The sequence below is a fragment of the Phycodurus eques genome, chromosome 1 (genome assembly GCF_024500275.1).
Source record: "Phycodurus eques isolate BA_2022a chromosome 1, UOR_Pequ_1.1, whole genome shotgun sequence".
In the NCBI taxonomy this organism is placed as follows: Eukaryota; Metazoa; Chordata; class Actinopteri; order Syngnathiformes; family Syngnathidae; genus Phycodurus; species Phycodurus eques.
In genome coordinates, this window is record NC_084525.1 from 9795228 (window position 1) to 9818687 (window position 23460).

The following is a 23460-nucleotide window of genomic DNA, read 5'->3' on the forward strand; positions in this document are numbered from 1 at the left end:
AAAACATGCATGAATTGGAGACTCTAAATTGCCCGTAAGTGTGAATGTGAGTGCGATTGGTTGTTTGTTTATATGTGCCCTGCGATTGGCTGGCAACCAGTTCAGGGTGTACCCCGCGCCTCCTGCCCGATGATAGCTGGGATCGGCTACAGCCCCCCCATGTATAATATTAAATTATGCTGCTGTTACGTTCAGTACGGCATTAATGAAAAGTCAAAAAACACAATACACAGAATACATGCATGCCTGTTATCCTTTGCTTTCATCTAAACATTCAGATGAAAGCAAAGTATTATTATGTATTTTCAAATTATATAAAAGAAATAACCTCTTTAGTCAGCCATTGCTTGCTGCAGACAAACATCGTATTCACAGTAAATTATTTTGCAGATGTAACTACAGTCACTGTCAATCTTTATTATAAACAAAGCTACGGTGTGCCAGTCAAGCCACTGTCATTAGCCTCATCAAAGACTGACGAGTCTGCATATCGACAGGAGCTGTGGTGCAGTCGACACAACCTGGCGCTGAACACGCTCAAGCCTGTGGAGATGATCGTGGACTTCAGGAGGCATCCTTTGCCACAGCTGCCGTCGAGACCTTCAGTTTCCTGGGAATTACAGTCTCTCAGGACCTGAAGTGGGCGATCAACATCAACTCCGTCCTCAAAAAGGGCCATCAGAGGATGTACTTCCTGCGGCTTCTGAGGAAGCACAGCCTGCCACAGGAGCTGCTGAGGCAGTTCTACACAGCGGTCATCGAATCAGTCCTGTGTTCTTCCATCACAGTCTGGTTTGGTGCTGCTACAAAAAAGGACAAACTCCGACTGCAACGGACAATCAAAACTGCTGAAAAGATTGTCGGTACCCTACCCACCCTTGAGGACTTGCACGCTGCCAGAACTAAGACAAAAGCGTGCAAAATCCTCTCAGACCCTCCACATCCCAGTCACCAGCTCTTCGAGCTCCTTCCCTCAGGTAGGCGCTACCGATCAATGTAAACTAGAACTAGCAGATAGTCCAACAGCTTCTCCCCTCTAGGAATCAACTTCTTAAACAGCTAGCCTACAATTCCATTGCAACATGCTGCCAATTTTTTTGTCTTGAGTTTGTTGTCACATTTCTGTCGGGCCAATTATACATACTCGGCACTCACTGTAGTAGTCTCGCCACGCTGCACTATTTGCATATCTGTTGTTGACCAATACTTGCCACTCATGCCAGAGTAGCATCTGCCCCACTTGCACACTGACTGAAGAGTATCTGTAACATTTGCACAATCAACATTGTCCCAGATTATCGCACAACTCATCACTTTAAACTGCATACACACCTTGAAGTGTCGGCACCCTTTGCACCAGGGTCAATGCACCGGACTATTGCTATATTAGTCATTCAGACAGCTCTTAATGCTAGAGGACTCTGCATCTTCTTGCACAATTGTCACAAAAAAGAAAAAAAATTGTTCCAGCATTACCAGATAACGAGTAACCCTTTATTGCTCAGTGACTGTTTTTCTCAATGTCTTTATGTCTCAAAAGTGTTCTCTGTCAATTGACTGTCTGTTGTCGTACTAGAGCGGCTCCAACTACCGGAGACAAATTTAATGTGTTTTTCAGACATACTTGGCAAATAAAGATGATTCTGATTACATAAGACTACACTACATCATGCAGGTCCAGTGCTGGAACCAGTGCGATCAATGGAAAAGTTAGTGTAGAGCCCTTAGGTGTTTAAGTTTACCTTTCATATTAATTTGTATATTTATTTATTTATGTAAGGGATTGTATTTTTTGTCGAAATATTGTAATTTATTTTACGTTATTCGTAAGTGTTTGTTTAACTTAAAACAAGCAAAGCAAACTACATCAGGACAACATTGTCCCCCCCTTCTTTCGAGGTGACTTCAAATAGTGTGCCGTGGTTGGCCACTTCCTTAGGGAGAGCGAGGAGGAGGGGTGGATGCGACCGCGGATAATTATTTTGCGTATTTAAAAGCGTTGTTTGTTAGTGGAAGCGGCAAACAAACATTACTCGGGTACAGAAAATAAATGGATCACATCAACAAATTAAGGGAATCCATTTTTATTTATTTAGTTAGTTTTTTTTTTTTTTTTAATTTAACTCAATCCATGTACGTACAAGGTAAGTGAATGTCGCCTACAAGGAAAACTCACCTTCTGGGTAACTATGAGGAACCGAAGGGCACTGAACTGAGGAGTGGTTGGCGTGACACCAGGCATTTTAGCTGGCAGGGAGTGTGGAGAGTCCAGCACAGTGCTTGGATTCACCATCTTCTCCACCAGCATCAGCCAAGCATCCAGGAACTCTCCTGTTCCATCTGGTAGCTCCGTATGCTCCAGGCCCTCAGACACAGGAACCTTTCCACCCATTGACAGGGCCCAGTTGAATGTTCTACAAAAGAATTAAACAATGAAATTTATGTTATACTAAATACAATCAGTACGAACAAAGAAATAACTTACTCAAATAAGGCATCGTGTCCACCAGAGCAGAAAAACTTTTGCAGCATGAGGTGGTATGGGTACTTTCTCTCATCAAACAACATAGGAGATGTGAAGCCAACAGAGCAGATGAAGAAAGTGAGTCTGCAAGATGCAGAGCACAAGAATACAAATATGAAACACTCCATGACCACTTGTTAAGTTACATAATACATTTAATAAAGTCTTACCTGAATCGAGGGGTGGGTGTGTATGGTGGGGGCTGCCAACTGAGACCCTTGGTGAGGAGCTTTGTGAGAGCAGAAGCAGTTGCTCGGGCAGCAGGTGTGGGTGTAGTGCCTGTGCTTGTGGCATGGTGGGAACGACGTTGACGCACTGGGGAGCCGACACACAACTTCACCAGCAGGCCAAAAAGCTCAGCAAGTGCCCTCCCTAGCCGAGATGATGCTGAAAACAGACAAGACGTTCGTTCGAGATGATATACTTATTACAGCAAAGCTCAAACGGAGCAGCTTTGATACATAACTTGATATGTGCTATGAAAATGTGCTTGCCAGAGAGGAGGGGTTTAATTTGTTTAATGCGTGTGGCCATTGCTGGCGTAAGCTTGGACTTGGCCTTAGGGTCTGTTGAGGTGGGTTCGTCTGTCTCCATGGGAGCCAAACTATCTCCATCTAAACCCATGCCTTCCAATAGTCCTCCACTAGAAGACTCCACTGTCTCAGACTCTGTTGACAAAAGTAGATGAGAAGGAAGTGTTTTTCTAAGAAGCAAACACTAATTTATTCGTAACAGAATTAAATTATGTTACCAGTCTTTCTGGACCCAGGGGTTGTCGTACTTGCAATATTACTAGAGGGTTTATCCTCTTTGGGTAAGAGTTTCTGCATGTCTGCTTGCCCAAACTCACAGCCTGAAGGCAGACTGTTCAAGACAAGGTGATATTTGATATATATGTAACAAGAGGGTAATAACGGTTGGTAGTGGTGCAATAAAGTGCATAATTTAAATTATACCTGTTAGGTGTGCAAAGGGAGAGCAGAACAGTACTCTCCCATACCAGTGAACAGTAGAGCTGACTCAGCTTGTTGAGAACACTCAAGCCCAACTGGGATCCCCACTGATTGACTGAGATTGCCCTTATCTCACTCTGTAGAAAAACACAGAAAGACACATTCAGAGAATAACAACACTATTTGACCAACACAAAATCTAACCATTTTCAGCAATAGTTTGCTATTGCAACAGATGAATAAATTGGGCAGAGGGGCATTGTACTCAGCAGTTTCGTAAACATCACAGAGGGTATGGGATGAAATTAACTCTGAAATCAGTATTTACCTGTCCTACGCGGCAAGTGTGGACAAACATTAGGATGTAGGCATGCGCTGCAGTCAGCGCATGTAGCAGTGGCGTTGCACGAGCTGACAATGTGGCGTCAGTAACATGGCCAGCATTAGCCAGCTCCCTCAGAAGCACAGATCCACCGGGAACCTCAATTGGCCGATGTAGGGGCTCCAGAGATGTTAGAATAGTATCAAGTTGGCACAATCCCTCCTGAAGTACTTTAGGCTCATGCGAGAGAGTCTTAATAAATGAAATGAGAAACATAAGTATGCTCAGAGTGCTAGTTGAAATATAGTTAAATTATTGCATTGTGCTCCTAGAATAGAATGTAAGTAAGTGACTTTCTACTCACCAAAATGGACTTACATACACCAGCAACAGCTTGGCAGGCTGCTGAGGTGGGAAAATCTATGGGTAGGTTGGGCAAACCCAGAATAGAGACAAGAGGTAGTAGCCCCTTCTGGTTCACAAACTCCTGACAGTGGTCATCCGTTGTATTGTTGCTAAGTATGGATTCTACAAACTTCATCTGGAAAACATGCATCACGTGCCAGTGATTGTTTTACAGGTGAAATAAAAATTCCGCGAAAGACTCCACACTCACCACATTCAAAATGTAATCCATTAAAGGAATAGGTATCCGCTCCTCTGTTCCCACCACCCTGAAAGAAGGTATGCATTAAAATGACAAAGAGTGACTTAAACTGAATTTTAAAACTATCATTACAAAAGGTATATCAGAGCTGTTGCTCTACTGTGATATAAACCCAGTGTCATACAGTTTAAGTGGCACTGACTGTCTGTTGCTCTCTGCTTCCCCCTGCTGTTGGCTAAATGTGTGGAGGGCCTCCTCTTCCTCTTCATCCTCACTTGAAGCTTCTTCAGCAGCATGGCTGGAGCGTGCTGGTGGCACAGCCACCGTACCATCAGCTTTCTGGATAGACGGTTTCTGGCAGATGTACTCGGGAGCTCGGCCCAAATTGCAAATCTCCTCCAGTAACTATAACAACAATACAACTTCTATTAGAATGTCAAATCATGGGGCAAAACAGAAACAAGCTTAGAAGCTAAAAACTACCTTAATGATTGCAGTAGTGGCATCTGTCTTTAAAGTTGGTTGGTGTCTCATTAATTCATCTACAGCACTTCCCAAATTGGATGCAGTGTCCCCTGCAGGGAGAAAAATTTATCACTCAAGGAGGCGACTAAGACACCTAAAAGAAAAAGCGCCACAGGACAACTCACCCAGTGGATCAGAACTCCGTCGCCGTCGCATAGCAGGCAGGTAGTCAGGGGACAAGAGCACTTTGAAGAGGCGCTCGAAGGGCTGACACTGAACGAAGGAGAGGAGGCCTCTGGCATTCAGGCACAAGGCACTGAACACATTAGGGAGTGATCCCAAGACCTCACGTGTAGCAGGAACCTAATAAAGGTTAACCCAAAGGAATACATGGTAAAGGAAATCTGACGACGACAGCATGCACTCAAACATAGCCCCAGCTACTTTAAGCCTCTTTTGAGCTGGCTAAAGCATTTTTTTTTTTGCCTCAAAGAAAGTTGTCAAAACTCACATCTTTGATGAGAAGGGCATGGAGCATAACATCAGTGAGACCATTGTCCTGCAGGGAGGAAAGCAGAGATGGCTCCTGGAACACAAACACCGTCACAACCTCGGTTGCTAAAAACCCAAAGGGACGGGGAAAAAAGCAACTGCATTATTATATAACAATGACAACACAAACTGTACTTTCCAGGAGACTCAAGCTCTTCTTCTGAAGTGCTAACATGAACTCACCAAGAAGGAACAATGAGGGTCCATAGTATTCTGCATTACTGATGATGTGTTTGAGTGAGGTAGGCAAGGATCCATCCATAACTAAGAAAAAAATAAGAGCCAACACAGAAAGATCAGCAGCAATAAACTGCATGCAAGAGTTTTCAGTAGATGGCTCTCGAAGAGGATCTCAATGACTCACCATGGCGGATGCCATCAGAGAATGCAGGGTCTTGGATAGCTTTCTTCAGGAAATTTAGCATTGATTTTAACAGAGCCGCTCTCTGAGGAATACATTGCATGCCTATAGAAAGGGTCAGACAAATAGTTTAATATTTCAAAAATGTGTATGTGTTGCATTATATATTACAATGGAACGTGTGTCTACCTGCACGGGGCGTGTTTGCAGTGCTGCTCTGTGCTCTCTGCTCCACCTCTGGTCTGGAAGCAGATGACATTGATGGCCCAGGACTGCTTTCCATGGCAACCTCAGATGCTGTTAAATTTAATTATAAGATCTTGTGTTAAATGTAATACAAATGATGAATACCTTGAATTCCTATATTCCATTTTGAAAATGTATTCAATTAAGCTGACTTACTCTCCATGTCTGTGTCCATTTCTTCAGACTCTACAACAGGCCTTGGCCTTCGGATCTTTGGCTTAATGACAAATGGGCACTCTTTCCTCGACAGGTCCACCTCATGCTACGTGTGTTGAAGAGGAATAGTTAATTATGGATATTTACATTTCAAACATTCTTCATGTCAAACCCGTGGAACCTGACCTCTAGTCTGCAGATGAAAATGGAAAGGCCACTGTGTGACTGGAAGGCAGCCATGTCGAGGTTGGTGATGAGGTCTACGACGCGAACCGCTCTTGTAACAAAAGTGATCTGGTCCTGCTCGTCACCCAGAAATTTTATCACCTGGAAAGTAAAATGATGCTGTATAAAAAGGGAAGCGCTTTGATCAGAGATGTAGGTACACAGTGGCAGTGAATACCTTTAAGAGGGCTTCCATCATTCCACAAGAGACAAGGGCTTCACCCCCAGCATCATAGCTGGCCAAATGATAGAGGAAAGAGAAGAGTGCAGTGGCAAACTGATGTGGGTAAGGTTCCATCAAAGGATCTGGGTATGAGAGGTTAAACATTAAGACTACTGTGTACGGGGTGTGAATCCAACAGCTACCAAAACGGACACTCACCAATCATTGCTTGTATACAGTTGCGCACCAATACAGGCAAAAAACCATGGTAGGAAGCTGTGCCGGTACAGTCAATGATGTTGGAAAGTTTCGGTGTTCTCTCCAAATGGACAATGGACGTTAAAGTGCGCAGAGATGCTGCCTTGATATCCTGAAGACCAACAACATCTTTCAAACTAAAGTTTACTGGTAATTTATGAATTCCTTCATGACTTGTCATTGGGGTTAGATGGGGGGGTGCAATAATAACCATCTGTCACTTACCACAAGTTGTTTGTCTGTAATCTGTAATACATCTACCAGCTCCTCTATCAAGCCGTTATACAGAATACTATTGGTGGACTCGCCAAGTGCATTTGAATACACTGCAAAGACAGAAAAACAGCTTCTATAAATTGAAGGTCCGTTTAGACTGTTCTTAATCTGAAGTGGGTAGTCTCAACACACCCAGTATAGAGATGGCATGCAGTCTGGCCTGCACAGCCTGCAGCCTCTTCTTGTGATTTGAAAAGCCATGAGCCAGACGAATGTGTGTGAAAAGCAGCGTCTGCTTGTCTTTAGGTATGTTGTACATCACAGTTAGTGACTCCATAATCTCAGATGGACTGTCTGAAATCTGAAAGAAAAAAAAATAGTAGATTAAGATAAAATAATAACGGTACATTATCAGTCCTGTGTTGATGTGATTCCAATCAGTGCATACCTTGTCAAGTTGCTCAATATGGATATAGTGTAGTGTGTTACTGCTTGTCTATTGGAGATAATCAGAGACATGCATAAAATAGACAATGCCATCTACAAAATATATTTTTTAATCATCTTGCAAAGAAGTTATTCGTCTTTACCTTGCGCTCCACTTTGACCTCAGGACCTGGTTCAGCATAAAACTCAAAGTGCAGTGTGGTGGCACTGGGAGGGTACTTCTGGTCAAGCACCATCAGGAGACAGTATTAAGGGGTTGGGGGGGTATATAAATTACTGCTTAACAAATCTCAAATTTCGTACATTTCATTTATAAATCGTTAATTTATTTTAGAATCTTTAAACAGCATTATAACAGATAATTTACAGATTCTTACCGTCATAAGGAGATCCCTGCAGCACTCAGCCAGGCCAAAGCCATTTTCCTTCCCCCCCCAGCTCTAGAGAAGTGACCAAAGAGACAAAAATGCTACTTTTTCATTCAAGGGACTTCTTGAAACATCCCATCAAGCATTAACATGTACTCAACCTCGGCCAGATGTTGCAGACGTGCCAGGAGTGGGGTTCGTTTGTCAGATCCCAGTCTTGTGATGTAGTTGGAACGCTTACTGAACACATAGAGGAGGTTCAGCACGGACAGGACCACTTGCATGTCACATGATGCCAACAAGGTTGTTAAGTGCTGTAAAGGAGAAACAGAACATAAATTAGTTTTTCGCATTGGTTATTTTGACAAGTGCATGATTCGTGAGAACTGCAGGGAACGATAAAAGAAAATCAGCTACGATGTATCACAAGTGAATAAAAAAAAATGTGAAAACGCAAACAAACAAAAATATTCATTCATTTTCCGTACCGCTTATCCTCACTAGGGTTGCGGGCGTGCTGGAGCCTATCCCAGCTGACTCTGGGTGAGAGGCGGGGTACACCCTGTACTGGTCGCATTCACACCTACGGGCAATTCAGAGTCTTCAATTAACCTACCATGCATGTTTTTTGGGATGCGGGAAGAAACCGGAGTATCCGGAGAAAACCCACGAAGGCACGGAGAGAACATGCCAACTCCACACAGGCAATCCCGGATTTGAACCCGGGTCCTCAGAACTGTGAGGCAGATGTGCTAACCAGTCGTCCATTGTGCCGCCCAATCAAATATTAAATACATTAAAATATGTAATATCAAATATGTCTCATTTGCATAATTTCATAGAAAAAGAAACAGCTAAATATTACATAAATTCATTATAATTCAAAAGGTTTTCTAATCACAATACCTCTTAAATAAAAAGTGTATTTTCACAGCACAGTCATACGCTTAAAACGGTTCATTTTTGGAGGTTGTCAGCACTTGATTTGTAAACAAAGATGTACAGTGTTGCGTGTTTTTGCTCTTCATGAAAAAAAATATTAAAAAGGAAAACGTTTTGATGCAGTTTAACACTGACATTCACATTAAAAACTAACTCATCAGCAAGTGCACATTTGCAATGACATCGTTGTCTGTCAACCATTGAGTTTCACTATGTGATGTTGGCAAATCGATACTGTACCACAAGATAAAATTACAATATAGTGACATCAATGTCATCATCCCTCTCTTTGATGTCATATATGATACAATCAACTAGTTTCACAATTTTTTTCAAAATTTTGTACCGGTTTTCAAACATCCATTCGTTTTTGTACTATAAAACACGATTGCCATTCATTTCCCAGAATCGATAAACGTTCTTCAGAAGTATTTCATAGGTTGTGTAAAATGGGTTCAACAGATGGCAAGGAGTATGTGTGCATAATTATTAGGAAAGTATTTCGACCATATCATCATTTTTAGGCATATTTCCTAGCTCCCAGCTGGATAAACCTTAATGTCTAATGGATTTAAGCATAGCAAGTGTTGTGTAGTTGTGTAATGAGTGTGGGTGTGGCCAAGAAGATCAACACCCTATGTTAAGGTACGCGCAATTATTAGCTTTTCTTTAGCCAAAACGGGCCAAAAGAGATTTACCTGACTCTGCAAAGTCAAAATTTATCAAATATCTCTCAGAGGGATGCAGCATGGTGTGATAACTGACCCGTCCAAAATGTCTCGCAAATAGTCAACAAAGTCGCAAGAAACGTGTTGAGAGAAAAAGATGCACATTCACTGCCAAGGAGTTGAGAAGAGTCACGTTTGAAGCTACCAGGAACCCATGAGCTTCAAGTTCTGTCATATTTCAGAACTGCAACCTACCTGGAATAGCTCAATGTACAAGATGTTCAGTGTTCAGCGACATGGCCAATTTAATAAAAGCTGAAAAACAACCAAAAACCGAACAAGACACACAAGCTCCAGCGTCTGGACTGGGCCAAGAAATATTTGAAGACTGATTTCTCAAAGGTTTTATGGAGTGATGAAATAAGAGTGTCTCTTGACAGACCAGATGGATAGGCCCGTGGCTCGATCACTAACGGGCCCGACTTCGACTCAGACACCAGCATAGCGTAGGTGTGACACTAGTATGGGCTAGTATTATTAAAGATGAGTTGGTTAGACCTTTTCGGGTTAAAGATAGGCTCAAGATGAACTCCTAAACATTGTCAATTTCTAGAAGACACTTTCCTCAGGCAGTATTACAGGAAGAACTCTGCATCTTTCAAAAAGACTGATTTTTCTGCAGGACAATGCTCCATCACACGCTTCCAAGTACTCATCTGCGTGGCCAGCCAGTAAAGGCTTAAGATGAAAAACTGACGGCATGGGCCCCTTCCTCACTTGACCTGAACCCAACTGAGAACTTAAGTTCTTAAACGGGAGCTATACAGTGAAGGAAAATGATACACCTCTTTGAACAATGTCTGGGAGGCTGGGGTTTCTGCTGCACAAAAACTTGATCAACTACAAATCAAGAAACTGACAGAATCCATGGATGGAAGGCTTATCACCATTATTGAAAAGAAGGGTTGTTACAGTCCCATCCAAAAGTAATGGAACGGCGAGGTCGATTCCTTTGTTTTTGTTGTATACTGAAGACATTTGGGTTTCAGATCAAAAGATGAATATGAGACAAAAGTTCAGAATGACATCTTTTATTTCATGGTATTTACACCTAGATGTGTTAAACAACTCAGGACAAAGCACCTTTTGTTTGAACCCAGCCACTTTTCAAGTGAGCAAAGGTATTGGAATGTGACTGATGGGTGTTTCTAGTTGTTCAAATGTTACATTTTAGATCGATTGCTTAAACATTAGATGGTGCTTGTTTTTGGCTCCGGGTTTCACATGTGAAAACTGCATTTACTGTTAAGCAAACGAAGAACAGAAAACTGTCTATGGGAAAAAAGCAAACAATTTTGAAGGTGTGAGAAGGAGGGAAATTGAGGAGAGCTATTCCACAAACACTGGGCATAACCAAGACAACAATTTGGAATGTCCTGAAAAAGAAAGAAAATAACTGGTATACTGAGCAACAGACATCGAACAGGTCGGCCAAGGTTATCAACGGCAGTTGATGACAGAAACATTGCGAGAGCTGTGAAGAAACGCCCAAAGACAACAGTCAGTGACATCACCGCCGACCTCCACAGGGCAGGGGTGGAGGCATCACAATCCACTGTTCAAAGAGTTTGAGAGAAGAAGTTTATAGGCCATACCACAAGATGCAAACCACTCATCAGCAAAAAGAATAGGAAGGCCAGATTGGATTTGGCAAAGATGTACAGAGATGTACAGAGACAAAAGTTTTGGAACAAGTTTTACAGACTGATGTGACCAAGATTAACCTCAACTAAAGTGATGGAAAGGCCAAATTATGGAGAAAGAAAGGATCTGCGTATGATCCAAAACACACAAGTTCATCTGTGAAGCATAGTGGAGATATATCATGGCTGCTTCTGGAACAGGCTCACTATTCTTTATTGATGATGTAACTGATGGTAGCAAGTCTACAAAACCATTTTGTCTGGCAATTTACGGAAAAATACATTTAAACTAACTGGGAGAAGCTTCCTCATGAAACAAGACAATGACCCAAAACACACTGCCAACACAACAAAGGACTTCACCAGGGGTAAAAAGTGGAAGGTCTTCGACTGGCCAAGTCAATCACCAATTTCCTTCAGTCAATCGTCAATCACTTAACCCAATAGAGCATGCATTTTACCTCCTGAAGAGGAGGCTGAGGGGCGAAACCCCCCCAGAAACAAATAAGAACTGTAAAAAGCTGCAGTAAAGGCCTGGAAATGCATTTCAAATGAAGAATGTAACAGTCTGGAGAAGTCAATGGGTCCCAGGCTTGATGCAGTTATTGCAAGTTAGGGTTGTGCCACCAAATGTTAAATGTTATTCATTTAATTTAATAACGTCTGTTCCAATACTTTTGCTCACTTGAAAAGTGGGTCTCTTCAAACAAAAGGTGCACTGTCCAGAGTTGTTTCACACATGTAGGATGTAAATACCATGAAATAAAAGTTGGAATTCTGAACTTTTGTCTCATATTGATCTTTTAATCTGAAACCCAAACGTCTTCAGTATACAACAAGAAAATTGACCTTTCCATTCCCATACTTTTGGAGGGGCCTGTATATTGGTCATTTATATATATATATATATGTATATATATATATATATATATATATATATATATATATATCAGTTTCCAACAAAGTTTTGAGTTGTTCATTTATTATTCTCACTTAAACATGAAAATAAAAAAGTGAGATGGGAAAATGTGTTTTTCATTTGTGTAATAATTCTGCACACCAAAGGTTGCCTAATAACGGTCTACATACTGATATTCTCCTAAGAAAGCCTAAACCTCACTTTTACTTTCTTAAACATTCTTGTTAGAGGTTTATTAACATTTTTGATTAACCTAAAGCACTGTGGTATGTTATTAATAAAAACAATCCTCAAAATTAGACTTGCATCATAATTCTGCACACAGTGTATTCTACACTGAGAGGTATTGTTCGCAACACCATAACCCTGCCGGTCTGCTCGGCAACACTCAGGCAACATTAGTATGACGCATCCTGTCAAAATCTGACCTTCAAAACCAAACCATGCAGTACAATAAGAGTTTTACCACAATATCATTGGCCCCATGGTGGCTTATTCAGCAGTCGTAATCAATAGAGAAGCAAATAAAAATTGTATGGCTGCTAAATAAGTCACCATGGGGTCAAAGAAAGTGTGGTGGAACTTTTAATCATACTTACCTGCTTATATTTTAAAGGCCTGACATTTAACTGGCTGCGTTACACCAATGTTGCCCCAACTTGCCTGAGTGTTGCCGAGCAGACCGGGAGAGTTTATTTCCTTGAGTTGTTACAAAATAACAGCTTGAACGCAAAACTTTAGGTATTCTCTATAAAATGTTTTTTTTTTGTGACTCAGACGTATTAATTGGATTTACACTATTTCCTCTGATAACTATTGCTTTGTTTTTCGTAGAATTCGGTTTTGTTCATAGAACAGACAAATCACGAAAACCACTGTATGTTGAAAATATTCTGACCGAAACGTACCTCTATGGAGCTGTAAAGGTGCCTGGAGAAGCTGTACTCAATGAGCAAAGCTGTGAAGTTGAGCACTGCCAAAAGCAGGGCTTTGAGCTGGCTGTTGTCTGGCCGGTCACACACTAGCAGCCATGACATATTCTCCACTGTCTGGCCTGCATCACATAGAATGCCATCAAAGCGGTCCAGCAGATCCACCCAGTGGTACAACTCACACTATCAAGGACAGACAAGGAGGAGGTTAACAACCTTTGACTCCAGTCATCAGAATCATCTTTATTTGCTAAGTATGTCCAAAAAACCAAACAAGGAATTTCTCTCCGGTAGTTGGAGCTGCTCTTGTACGACAACAGACAGTCAATTGACAGAACACTTCTGAGACAAAGACATTGACAAAAAACAGGTTGTCAAAATGATACAAATGTTATCAGTTTGTATCAAAATTTACCCACTGTCAAAAATTATTGGAATGCAACTGTTCAGTATGGCCTTTCCGTTTCCAGAGAAATGACTGCTTGAGACTTACCTTGCCAATATTCCAGGTCTTGATGTGCTGTAGTTCAACAAGGAGTTGCTCATCATTGCATGCTTTCAGCTTGTCTATGAGTATCCTACAGTCAGCGGGCTGCGGATTAAGAAGGGTCAGAATGTAGGCTTTACACGATCAGGATTTTTGGGACCGATCACCGATCAGCAAGTTTTAAAAAACGATAACAGATCACCGATCCGATCACAAGATGGAGCAATGTGTCTATTTACATGACTTGTTCATTTATTGTATATACTTGTGTACTGTATACTGTATCCATCCTTCCATTTTCTGTACAGCCGATCCTCATAAGGGTTGTGGGCGTGCTGGAGCCCGTCCCAGCTCAAATTATTCTCTTAGCATTTTAGACAAAAGTTAAAACACCAATGACCTCTAGGGGGGCATTCAAGGATTGGCCACTGACATAAGTAATAAGTAGACGTGTTTTTTCACCGACAAGATTGAAAATTTTTTATTGGCCGTCAGATAGTTACAGTACTGCGCAACAAGACGCGTGACAAAAATAAACTAGCTTTTGGATTCATACGCGACGAAGACGCGGAGTTAAATGTCTTGTGCGGAACCGATCGATGACGTCATTGATTGGATCGGCGACTTCTGACATGAAAGCCGATCAGCATAAAATGCTAATTATCGGCCGATACTGATAATGCCGGTCAGATCGGTGTAAAGTCTAGTTAAGACTGAGCACATCGATCACTTTTGCTTCTTTCCCAAACAGTACAAATTACTTGGGGCAACACAAAATGCCAAATGGCTAACTCGGCATTTCTATTTCCTAACCTCTGTAATCATTTCACCCTCCTGGGAAGAGGAACAATACAAACATACGAGTGGCATTTTTTAACAAAATGTCTATCCATCCAGCCATTCTCTGTACCACTTATCCTCACTAGGGTCGCGGGTGTGCTGGATCCTATTCCAACTGACTCTGGGCGAGAGGCAAAATATGCCCTGAATTGGTCGCCAGTCGATCGCAGGGCACATATAAACAGAGCTGGAAATATTCACAATTCTCTAACATCAAGTTTGCTAGAGTAAAGCTTTTAAATTACTTTTTGTCAACTCAAGTACTCTAATAGAGTTAGATTGATCGTACTTTATGCATCCCTGCTAATTTTTGGGCATCTCAAGATGCGTGACGCACATCAAACGAGATCCCTATGTATGTATATAAAATTGTACATCTATATACAGAAAATGTATGATATATACATATGGGAAAAAAAATATTAGACCACCAATGTTTTTTCAGTTTCTTGTTCCTTTAATACCTGGTACCACCAAAGTCATTTTACCTGAAGAATACATAAGATTCATTGTATTATTAATATAATTTTGGTTATTATCAAGAAAACCATGGAAAATGGCTTAAGCTAGATACCAGCTCTTATATTTAAACTCTTATGAGCTATTTTCTTTGTCATTATATTTGTCCAAACAAAGGTACCTTCAGTTGCATCTGACAAAGGGGTCTAATACTTTTTCCATGACTATATTAATTATTTCTATTTCTATATTTACACATACTTTATTCGTACATAATACTGTGTATTTCAAGCTTTTCCCCCCCAGCTTTTAGTGTGCAGTATTCTTGTATTTGACTGCATATGATTTCTCCCATTGTAAGCAATACATTTTGCACCTAACTCAGTGCAGTGCTATTTATTGATCGCGTATGGTGCCACGACACTCAAAAAGTGTACCTTTTTGCACTTGCACTTTTTGCAGTGTTTTTCCTTCTGCTGGATTTTTTTTATTCTTCTCACACTCCCCAATTTTCCGGAGTGGTCTCCGACAATGAGTGTAGCCTGTATTCGGGTTGGAGCGCACCTAGCTGGGCTTCCGTGCGGCGCGCACCCATGCTAAGTCGTCTCACACTATCGATACTATTGATCTCCTGCTGGTAACACTGAGTCTCGTGTGCATCAAATGCAGAGTTTCCCTAACAGGACAGGAGAAGCCACTGCATAACACTGACCTTGCTCACATAGCCTCATGAGCTGCAGACCCTGGTGGCTAACACATGCTAACTTGTCTGCTGGAGCTAGTCTGCAGTTTGAAGCTATTTAAAATTGAAAGGTCCCATATTTTGCCTATTTAGACTTCCATAGTGACTCCCTAACATGGACCTAGTATAAAAGTGTCAATTTCATTTCAAGAAACACCTTGGTTTTGCCATACAAGTGTCCAGAAAAGGCCCCTCCGACAGCTACTTCTGTTTGACCCAGTTTTGGAGCTGCTTTGGCAAAATATGTCCCCTTTAACTCTCCCAGGTCCTACACAATAGTGCGCACACAACTTGTCGGAAGACAGGCAGTCATTGGCTGATTGTTGGCTTTTTGGGTACTTGCCTTTAAGACACCGTATAAATTGAGCGCCGTCGCATACATTTTTGTTTTCTTTTTTTAAACTATTGGAACTAAAAAAAATTATTTAAAAAAGTACCGTGCCATTTTTTTGTGTTGGGTCAAAATACCTCTGTAATTGGTGCAACAATACTATAGAGCAGGGGTGTCAAATTAATTTTTGTCACGGACCACATCGCAGTTATGACTTCCCTCGGAGGGCCGTACGACTGTGGACCCATATAAATGAAAGATTACCTCATATACTGTAATTACAGTATACACAACACATTGATGAATAACCAGTTTTTAAATCAGAAGCCTATAAAAACATGTTTTTCAACTATTACATTTATTTTCAAAGGGGGATTGGCAACAAAGAAATGCTTGCAAATAATTCAATGGTATTACACCAGAACACAATTAGCGATTTTGATTTGCTTTCGCGGGCCACATAAAATGATGTGGCAGGCCGGATCTGGTCCCGGGGCCACCAGTTTGACACGTGCTATAGAGCATCAAATGTCACCAAAATGGTGTTGTGCGCCTAACATTTAATGCAGCTCAAGCCAGCACTGGTGTTACTAGAAATCGTCACACAGAAATGATCAAACATACTCACAGCTTCTGTAGGAGTTTTCTTTAACTTGCTTCTGTCCACCTTCATGGTTGGTGATCTAGTTGAAGCTCCTGTTGAAAAGTGTGTATTAGTAACAATTACATTTGAAAGATTCAGCACTATTGTTTTTCAACACATAACCATAAAATAACATTACACACATACGTAGAGGAGTATTTGTAAACAGCCGCTTAACAGCATTTTTGTCACTTCACCTGGAAGAGGGCAGCAAAAAGCAAACTAAGAACATTAAGCTGCAGGTTTAAACTCTACAGTATTACTCTATAAGGATGTTTTCCTCTAATGAAGCATAAATCTATAGACTCACCGGAAAAACAATTTACGAATCTCAGAATGTTTACCAATCGCATCCAATAAAAGTACAGTGGATGTAATGAGAGATATACGTACAGTGTATGACTTGGAAACGGCCGCTTAACGGCATGTTTGAGTCACTTCACCTGGAAGAGGGTAGCAAAAAGCAAACGAAGAACATTAAGCTGCAGGTTTAAACTGTACAATTCTGCTGTACAATTATGTCTTGCTCTAATGAACCATAAATCTAGAGACTTTTTGGAAAAACAATTTCCTAATCTTGGAACGTTCACCAATCACTCAACTTGCGAGAGCAGTGAGGGCTGCTGAGGAAAAAAAATTGTTAAAACAATGTAGCGATGTATGACAATATGATTATTGTTTTTAAGTGACTGTTGGGAGTAATTTAGCGATTGACTACTCATCACAAAGCAAGCTCACAGCGAGTCCATTAGCCGGTGACTAGCTAGGAACACGGAGCGACCGGTAAAACAAGACGTGATACGGCGCCTTCTGTTGGCCTCGGATTTCCAATGACGTTTGTTGCACTGACCGAGTGGTATGGTTCCAAACTAAATGGCTGCTCTGACGACTTGACCGCCACAATCATAAACCCTTAAACGCTGACAGCTCAAAGTTGGAGCTAAGTGTCTAGCTACTGAGTTAGCATGCTAACACCAGCGTGATGCTAAATGTTAACATTTAGCGAACGTATATGCAGCCGTTACAAATGCCAAAAGGGTTACAAAAACATCAGGCTCGACAAACATGCCGGGTAGTCGCTTTGGTCCACATTCAAGGCACGAGCAATTAAAGCACACGGCAACATTTACTGCGGAGTTACTGTTAGCCTGTGCCGCTTTCAAGTGTCTAGATACACACTTCAAAGCGTTCAAATAGCCCAAAAATGCGTACAAGTCGGCCAAATCGCACGTAAGACTAGCGTGTGCTTAGCCTGGAAACAATCTGCCACAAAACGTGTCTTTTTCTTCAGCCATCTAAATCGTTGGGCTGTCAATCCACAACTCGGAGATCCAGCACAGTCCTGACCTGACTCTTGACTAATTTAGGTCGGGGCTGCGCAGGCCGAGAAAAAGCCCGCAGTTCCTTCTTTGGTCCCGTCTCGCCTCGCGGCAACACTAGTACGCGGGTGGCCGCTACGATTACATGCGGGAACGTGAAACAAGTGCGGCGGGCGAACGTGCGTTTGCAACGGTTCCGTTTCTTACCCCGACAATTATCAGACAGTCGTAGCACGCGCTAGCTGCTGGCTACAGCTCGTGAGCACGAACGCGTACAGCAACTCGCTGAATCATTGTCGTCACACTGACACACACTTTCTTTGGCTTCTCACTTGGCGTGCGTTCAGGGGAGAAATACACGAGCGACAACCATGGGCTTGGCTTCAGGAAATAACCGTGATTGTTCGTACGTTGTGTGTGCATTGTTTTTTGTTTGTTTTTTAAACCATGAGTGACGTTGCCCGCGCGTGAACATAGCATAGGGCAGTGTCGTTTGGTTAGTGTGCATAAAGTGAGCAATGACAAGGCTCTGATTAGACCAGGAGTGTCCAAACTTTTCCCCCTCTAAGGGCCGCATACAGGAAAATTGAAGGATGCAAAGCCCAGTTTGAAATGATTCGCCTTCTTTTCTGAAACACGGTAAAACCAATATATCCAAGAGAATTACAGTATATATTGTTTATAAATTGTAGGTGTCACAATCAATTGACAAGTATTTGATATTAATTGAAAACAATTTTGACAATCAATAAATCGTTTAGCGTCACTGTTTATCTTAAAGTTGTCCAAGTCCTCTTATTTCAGCCTCTCAACAGTAAATATTCTGATTTGTATAGTCCTTCATGAAAGCAGACTGATTACATTTTGTTTTTAATTAAAATAAGACATTTGCAAATATCAGCTTTTATTTTGGCAAACAAGCAACATTTTGGCTGAGCATTGTCTGACTTGTTACGGGACCAAATAAGTAACTGAATCCTAATTTGTGTTTGCATTTTTTGCAGTCAATTTGAAAAAATTTCCTGTTTTTGAACACGTGTATAAATATTTTTTTCCCCAATTCATTGATTAATCAAAACAATTAGACAGATTAACGAATTATTTAAAATCATCATTGGGTGCAACCCGATGCCTTTGTTAGACCATCTATGACATTTCCATTATGTGTTAGCAGACTTCAATGGCAAAGTTATGTGGTTGTTTTTAATACACAAATGTAATTATCTTGGTTTTGTCTAGTTGAACAATAAACTTAAACTAGGAGTGCCATTAAACAGCTTGAAGTAGGGATGCATGATTATATAATCATAATAATCATGATTATTTTGATCAATATTGTGATCATGATTATTAATCACGATTATTCCTCATGCTTAGGGTTGGCATCGTTTGAATTTGAGCGATTCCGGTCCCAATTCCGGTTACTCATTTCGATTCCGGTTCCAAACGATTCTTGATTCTAATTCTTTTAGAGGGCTGGGTTAAAAAAATTAGCATGGTTTAAATAAAGGGTGTCCAAATTATGAACATCCATTTTCTTAGTGGCCTGCAGTGTAGACTAAAATTAACATTTGACTCGGGGTTCTTTATAACCAGTATCAATATCAAACCTGTGAACTAAAAGGCAATGTGTGTGGAACTAACCCAATTGACTTAATACTCATTAATTAATGTTTCAGCTAAATATAGCATTATTAAAATAGTTATTTGGGACCGTTTTATCACGTCAAATGGTTTATGTGTGTAAGTTTTAACTTGACTTCCTGTTTTAACCTTGTAGCCTTTTATTTTGAAGGGTACGCACCGCAACTCAGCGACACCGGTGAATTTTGAAAATGGAACCAAATGCTATAAAATGTTGATTCCTTTACCTACTCACCGATGAGGCACAAGGTTAGTGTTTGTAATACTGTGAGACAACGGTTATGTAAATTTTGTCCCAATTCCTCGTGAAATTTTAGCTCAATGTTAAGATTTTTGTTTTCCCCCCCGTCATCGGCTCTTACGTTGGTTTGAAGACTAAAATAAATGTTAAAAACCATCAGTGCAAAAGTGCAACCAACCATTTACCTTGTTAGCTGCCTCAATGTTGGCACAGACATTTTATTGTTTTACACTCACCCAATTGAGTTCACTGAAGCTCCGTGCGGTGTAGGCTGAGGCTCGGAGCGGAGGGAGCACGTCAGACTTCTACACATTGCGAAAGCCTCCTTTGCACAATATAATCTTATTCCAAGTGTTGCACTGAGGCGAGTGGTCATTAATTTTAGCAAAGTTAAGACACACTTTTGTTCGGCGCCGCCGTTTGGCACAGGCATGTCTTCGTGCACGTTCTTCGTCGTTGGTTTTCGCCACTCTTCTTCGGGGTCAGTGGACTATAAGGCATCGAGACTGGGAACCAAATTTTTTAAATTTGAAAGATTCCGAGAGAACCGGTTCCAATTCGTTCTCGATTCTCGATGCCAAACCCTACTCATTTTAGGGAATTTTTTTTATTTTTATTGCACTACTTTTTAGTTTTTTTTTTTTTTTTTTTTAGTTTTTTTTCCAATATGTGACAGTTTTCAGTTCAAAATGAAGCTTTAAATAAGAATAAATTAAAAAAAAAAAATTTACCCAAAAATTATATTTTAGCATGAGCTAACTGAATAAATGTGCTATTACAAAGTTCAATCACAAATTGCTACTTAATGGAAGCAAATACAGTTAAAGCATAGAAGGCAATAACATTAAGCTGTGAGCACCAACTTTTCATTTGAAAATCCCTGTCGTCAATATAGCGAATTGCCAAGGACAGTAAGTCTCTATTGTTCTGCTTGACCATTGGTCAGTAGTGCACAGTCACAAACTGTAAAGAACTCAACAGTTATGATTTCCCTCTCTCTTTAGTCCATGCGCTTTTTCATTGCGGTCCGGCCAGCCGAAAAGTTGAAGTCAAGGCAGCCGCTACATCGATTGTTAAAAGTGTCGTACATGCCGCCTCATGCGATATATGTTCCTATTATTATTATTATTTAGGTCATTATTAATAATTATTAGTGATTAGACAAATTGTGCTGAGGCTTCAAAGCGTGTCTAAAAATCCAGGAAGTAGTTTATAAAGCACGTATCAACATTTGTGATTCGCTGTCGGCAAATGAAATCACTGATGACATACGAAGCCTCGTGGTTTCCTGAAGTGGTTAACGTAATGGTCCAATTAATGAACAGACGTGGGAAGAAGAAAAAAAACATGATGGATCCCTGGAAATTCTGTGTTAGTTGTAGTCTTAGAGCTCAGCCAATTTCCCAATAAAAAATATCAGTGTTTATTCATGGAATCTGCTTGTTTTTCCCATGTTTGGCGATGCTTTAAGTAGAGCTTTCCAAATAAGAGCACCCATTATCTGACTGTATGCAGTCAGAGGCTTCTTTAATTCCAATTCCAAGCTTTTGTTCTTCAATTGGGTTTCGGAGTAATGACCTCATTTTTTAAAATGTTTTTTGTTGTTCTTGTCAGGAAAAAGGTTTCAATTAGAAGTGCAGCGACAGCTCACAGAACATTGGCCAAATTGTATATTAGGGGTGTAATGAGATAAAAGTTTAATTTTAAAAAATAATCGCTAATCACCTTTAGTACCGAGAGGCAGAAGTGCACACCAATACAGGTAGAAAATATTGTTTAAAAAAATTTTAATAAAATAAAAAGCATTCATAAATCCATAATCAATGTTTGTAAACACTGCAATAGTTTTAACAAACATACCATCTCGTCTCCTAGTGGATTTATTTATTTTGTACCCTAACATTAACATTAAATAAATCAAACAGGTTACATGAAAGAACCCCACAAGATCTAATTGAGCTGGTGTTCTAATTTTGGTGATTATTCCCATTTGGCCACTGTTGCAAGACTGCAAAAAAAACATCACATATAGACAATCAAGGTTTTGATTTTTGTGCATATGAAGCCTTGAGAACAGACGGGATTAATTCACTACTCACAATGTGGTGAGGATGACCCTCTCCCCAACCATGTTTATAAACAACAACCTTGTTCACGTAATGTCCATTAGACCTCATTATGATCTTATCAACTTCTAATAGTTGACCTGTTTACCACTGATGACACAACCATAAACAATGGTTTCTGTGTCATGGGAAATTTACCCAATTTCACCAAATTAGGCTGAAAACTATTTACAACAAATAATGTATCTTTGTTCATCTACCTATGACAGCGACGTGTACTGACATGAAACCAATTAAATTCTCCTCGACTAGATGACAAAATGTACACAATTAACCTCTGTATGCACCTGTTGCTATTCATACAACAGAATAAATCATGACATACACACACAGTGAATATATTTATGAGTAAATTGAATATGTGATTATTTCTGCATACACTTTTTGTGACATTTCTGTTTGGTAGTTTATTGTGAGTATTTTCTAATGTAAAAGATGTGCCTCGGCTCAATATCGGTTGGGAAACACTGGCCTGGGCAACAGCTTTTTTAATCACAGCACAAACACAAGAGCTTTGGAACCCACTCGTGTTGTGATACCTTCACCCCTGCCCTGTGGGGATGGCAGTGATGTCACTGACTGTTGTCTTTGGGTGTTTCTTCACAGCTCTCACTATGTTTCTGTCATCAACTGCTGTTGATACGCTTGGCCGACCTGTTCGATGTCTGTTGCTCAGTACACCAGTAGTTAATTTTGTCTCAGGACATTCCAAATTGTTGTATTGGCTATGCCCAATGTTTGTCTGCATAGCTCTGATCAATTTTTCCTCTTCTCTCAGCTTCAAAAAGGTTTGCATTTTGGTCTTTATGTTTGCTTAAGAGCAAATGCAGTTTTCACAAGTGAAAGCCAAACCCAAAAACAAGCACCATCTATTTTTTAAGCAATCAATCTAAAAGGCAACATCTGAGCAACTAGAAACACCCATCAGTCACATGTTCCAATACTTCAAAAGTGGGTGAGCTCAAACAAAAGGTACTCTCTGTCCTGAGTTGTTTAACACGATGTAAATACCATGAAATAAAAGCTGTAATTCTGAAATTTTGTCTTATATTCATCTTTTGATCTGAAAACCAAACGTCTTCAGTATACAACAAAAACAAAGGAATTGACCTTGCCATTCCAATACTGTTGGAAGGGACTGTATCTGCCGCTGACTGGCTGTCGGAAGTGGTCACTCCAGAAGCTACATTCTTGATCGCGCAATTTGAGTAGCAATGGAACCGCTGTTTCACTGGGTTCGCATTATTCACCTTACAACTGAACACCACCACTTATCACAGTTTCAGTCACTTCCACCACTAATTTTATCAACTACAAATGCCTCTTAACTGTGCTACATTTATCCCTTCCAATGTTTGTTCATTCTGGATCTGGATTTTTTTCTATACATGTTTGAGTGCCATAATAAACCACATATCACCTGATTGCCATCTGAAAACTCTGTTTGGCTCTTGACCATTATTTTGTAAACCTGGATCCTTGGCTTTCTATAATTACTTTGAGTCACAGGTGTCGAAACTTATCAGGGGACAGATCCGGCCTGCCACATCATTTTATGTGGCCCGCAAAAGCCATGACAACTACAATGATTTTTGCTAAAA

General features: G+C 40.6%; 1 protein-coding gene across 10 annotated transcripts in view; it reads right to left on the reverse strand.

Moving 5' to 3' along the window:
* The window catches only part of huwe1 (HECT, UBA and WWE domain containing E3 ubiquitin protein ligase 1), a 64959-nt gene that overhangs the window by 40716 nt on the left and 783 nt on the right, over positions 1–23460 (reverse strand). For 4 of the 10 annotated variants that reach the window (XM_061676223.1, XM_061676184.1, XM_061676203.1 and 1 more), the window contains exons 2-31: positions 16923–16972; positions 16515–16582; positions 13521–13619; positions 13004–13210; positions 8025–8177; positions 7873–7935; positions 7639–7716; positions 7497–7544; positions 7241–7409; positions 7058–7158; positions 6794–6944; positions 6590–6717; positions 6373–6513; positions 6187–6292; positions 5974–6081; positions 5788–5889; positions 5607–5687; positions 5383–5489; positions 5057–5234; positions 4890–4981; positions 4591–4811; positions 4416–4473; positions 4164–4340; positions 3806–4051; positions 3481–3614; positions 3276–3388; positions 3019–3192; positions 2695–2911; positions 2486–2608; positions 2177–2414 (exon numbers count right to left, since the gene is read on the reverse strand). In XM_061676223.1, coding sequence (XP_061532207.1) covers positions 2177–2414; positions 2486–2608; positions 2695–2911; positions 3019–3192; positions 3276–3388; positions 3481–3614; positions 3806–4051; positions 4164–4340; positions 4416–4473; positions 4591–4811; positions 4890–4981; positions 5057–5234; positions 5383–5489; positions 5607–5687; positions 5788–5889; positions 5974–6081; positions 6187–6292; positions 6373–6513; positions 6590–6717; positions 6794–6944; positions 7058–7158; positions 7241–7409; positions 7497–7544; positions 7639–7716; positions 7873–7935; positions 8025–8177; positions 13004–13210; positions 13521–13619; positions 16515–16559 — 3858 coding nt within the window. In that variant the 5' untranslated portion in view covers positions 16560–16582; positions 16923–16972. Of the gene's footprint in view, positions 1–2176; positions 2415–2485; positions 2609–2694; positions 2912–3018; positions 3193–3275; positions 3389–3480; positions 3615–3805; positions 4052–4163; positions 4341–4415; positions 4474–4590; positions 4812–4889; positions 4982–5056; positions 5235–5382; positions 5490–5606; positions 5688–5787; positions 5890–5973; positions 6082–6186; positions 6293–6372; positions 6514–6589; positions 6718–6793; positions 6945–7057; positions 7159–7240; positions 7410–7496; positions 7545–7638; positions 7717–7872; positions 7936–8024; positions 8178–13003; positions 13211–13520; positions 13620–16514; positions 16583–16922; positions 16973–17876; positions 17972–18055; positions 18169–23460 lie in introns of those variants that run through there. The other 6 variants (XM_061676233.1, XM_061676213.1, XM_061676156.1 and 3 more) reach the window with 5 other exon arrangements.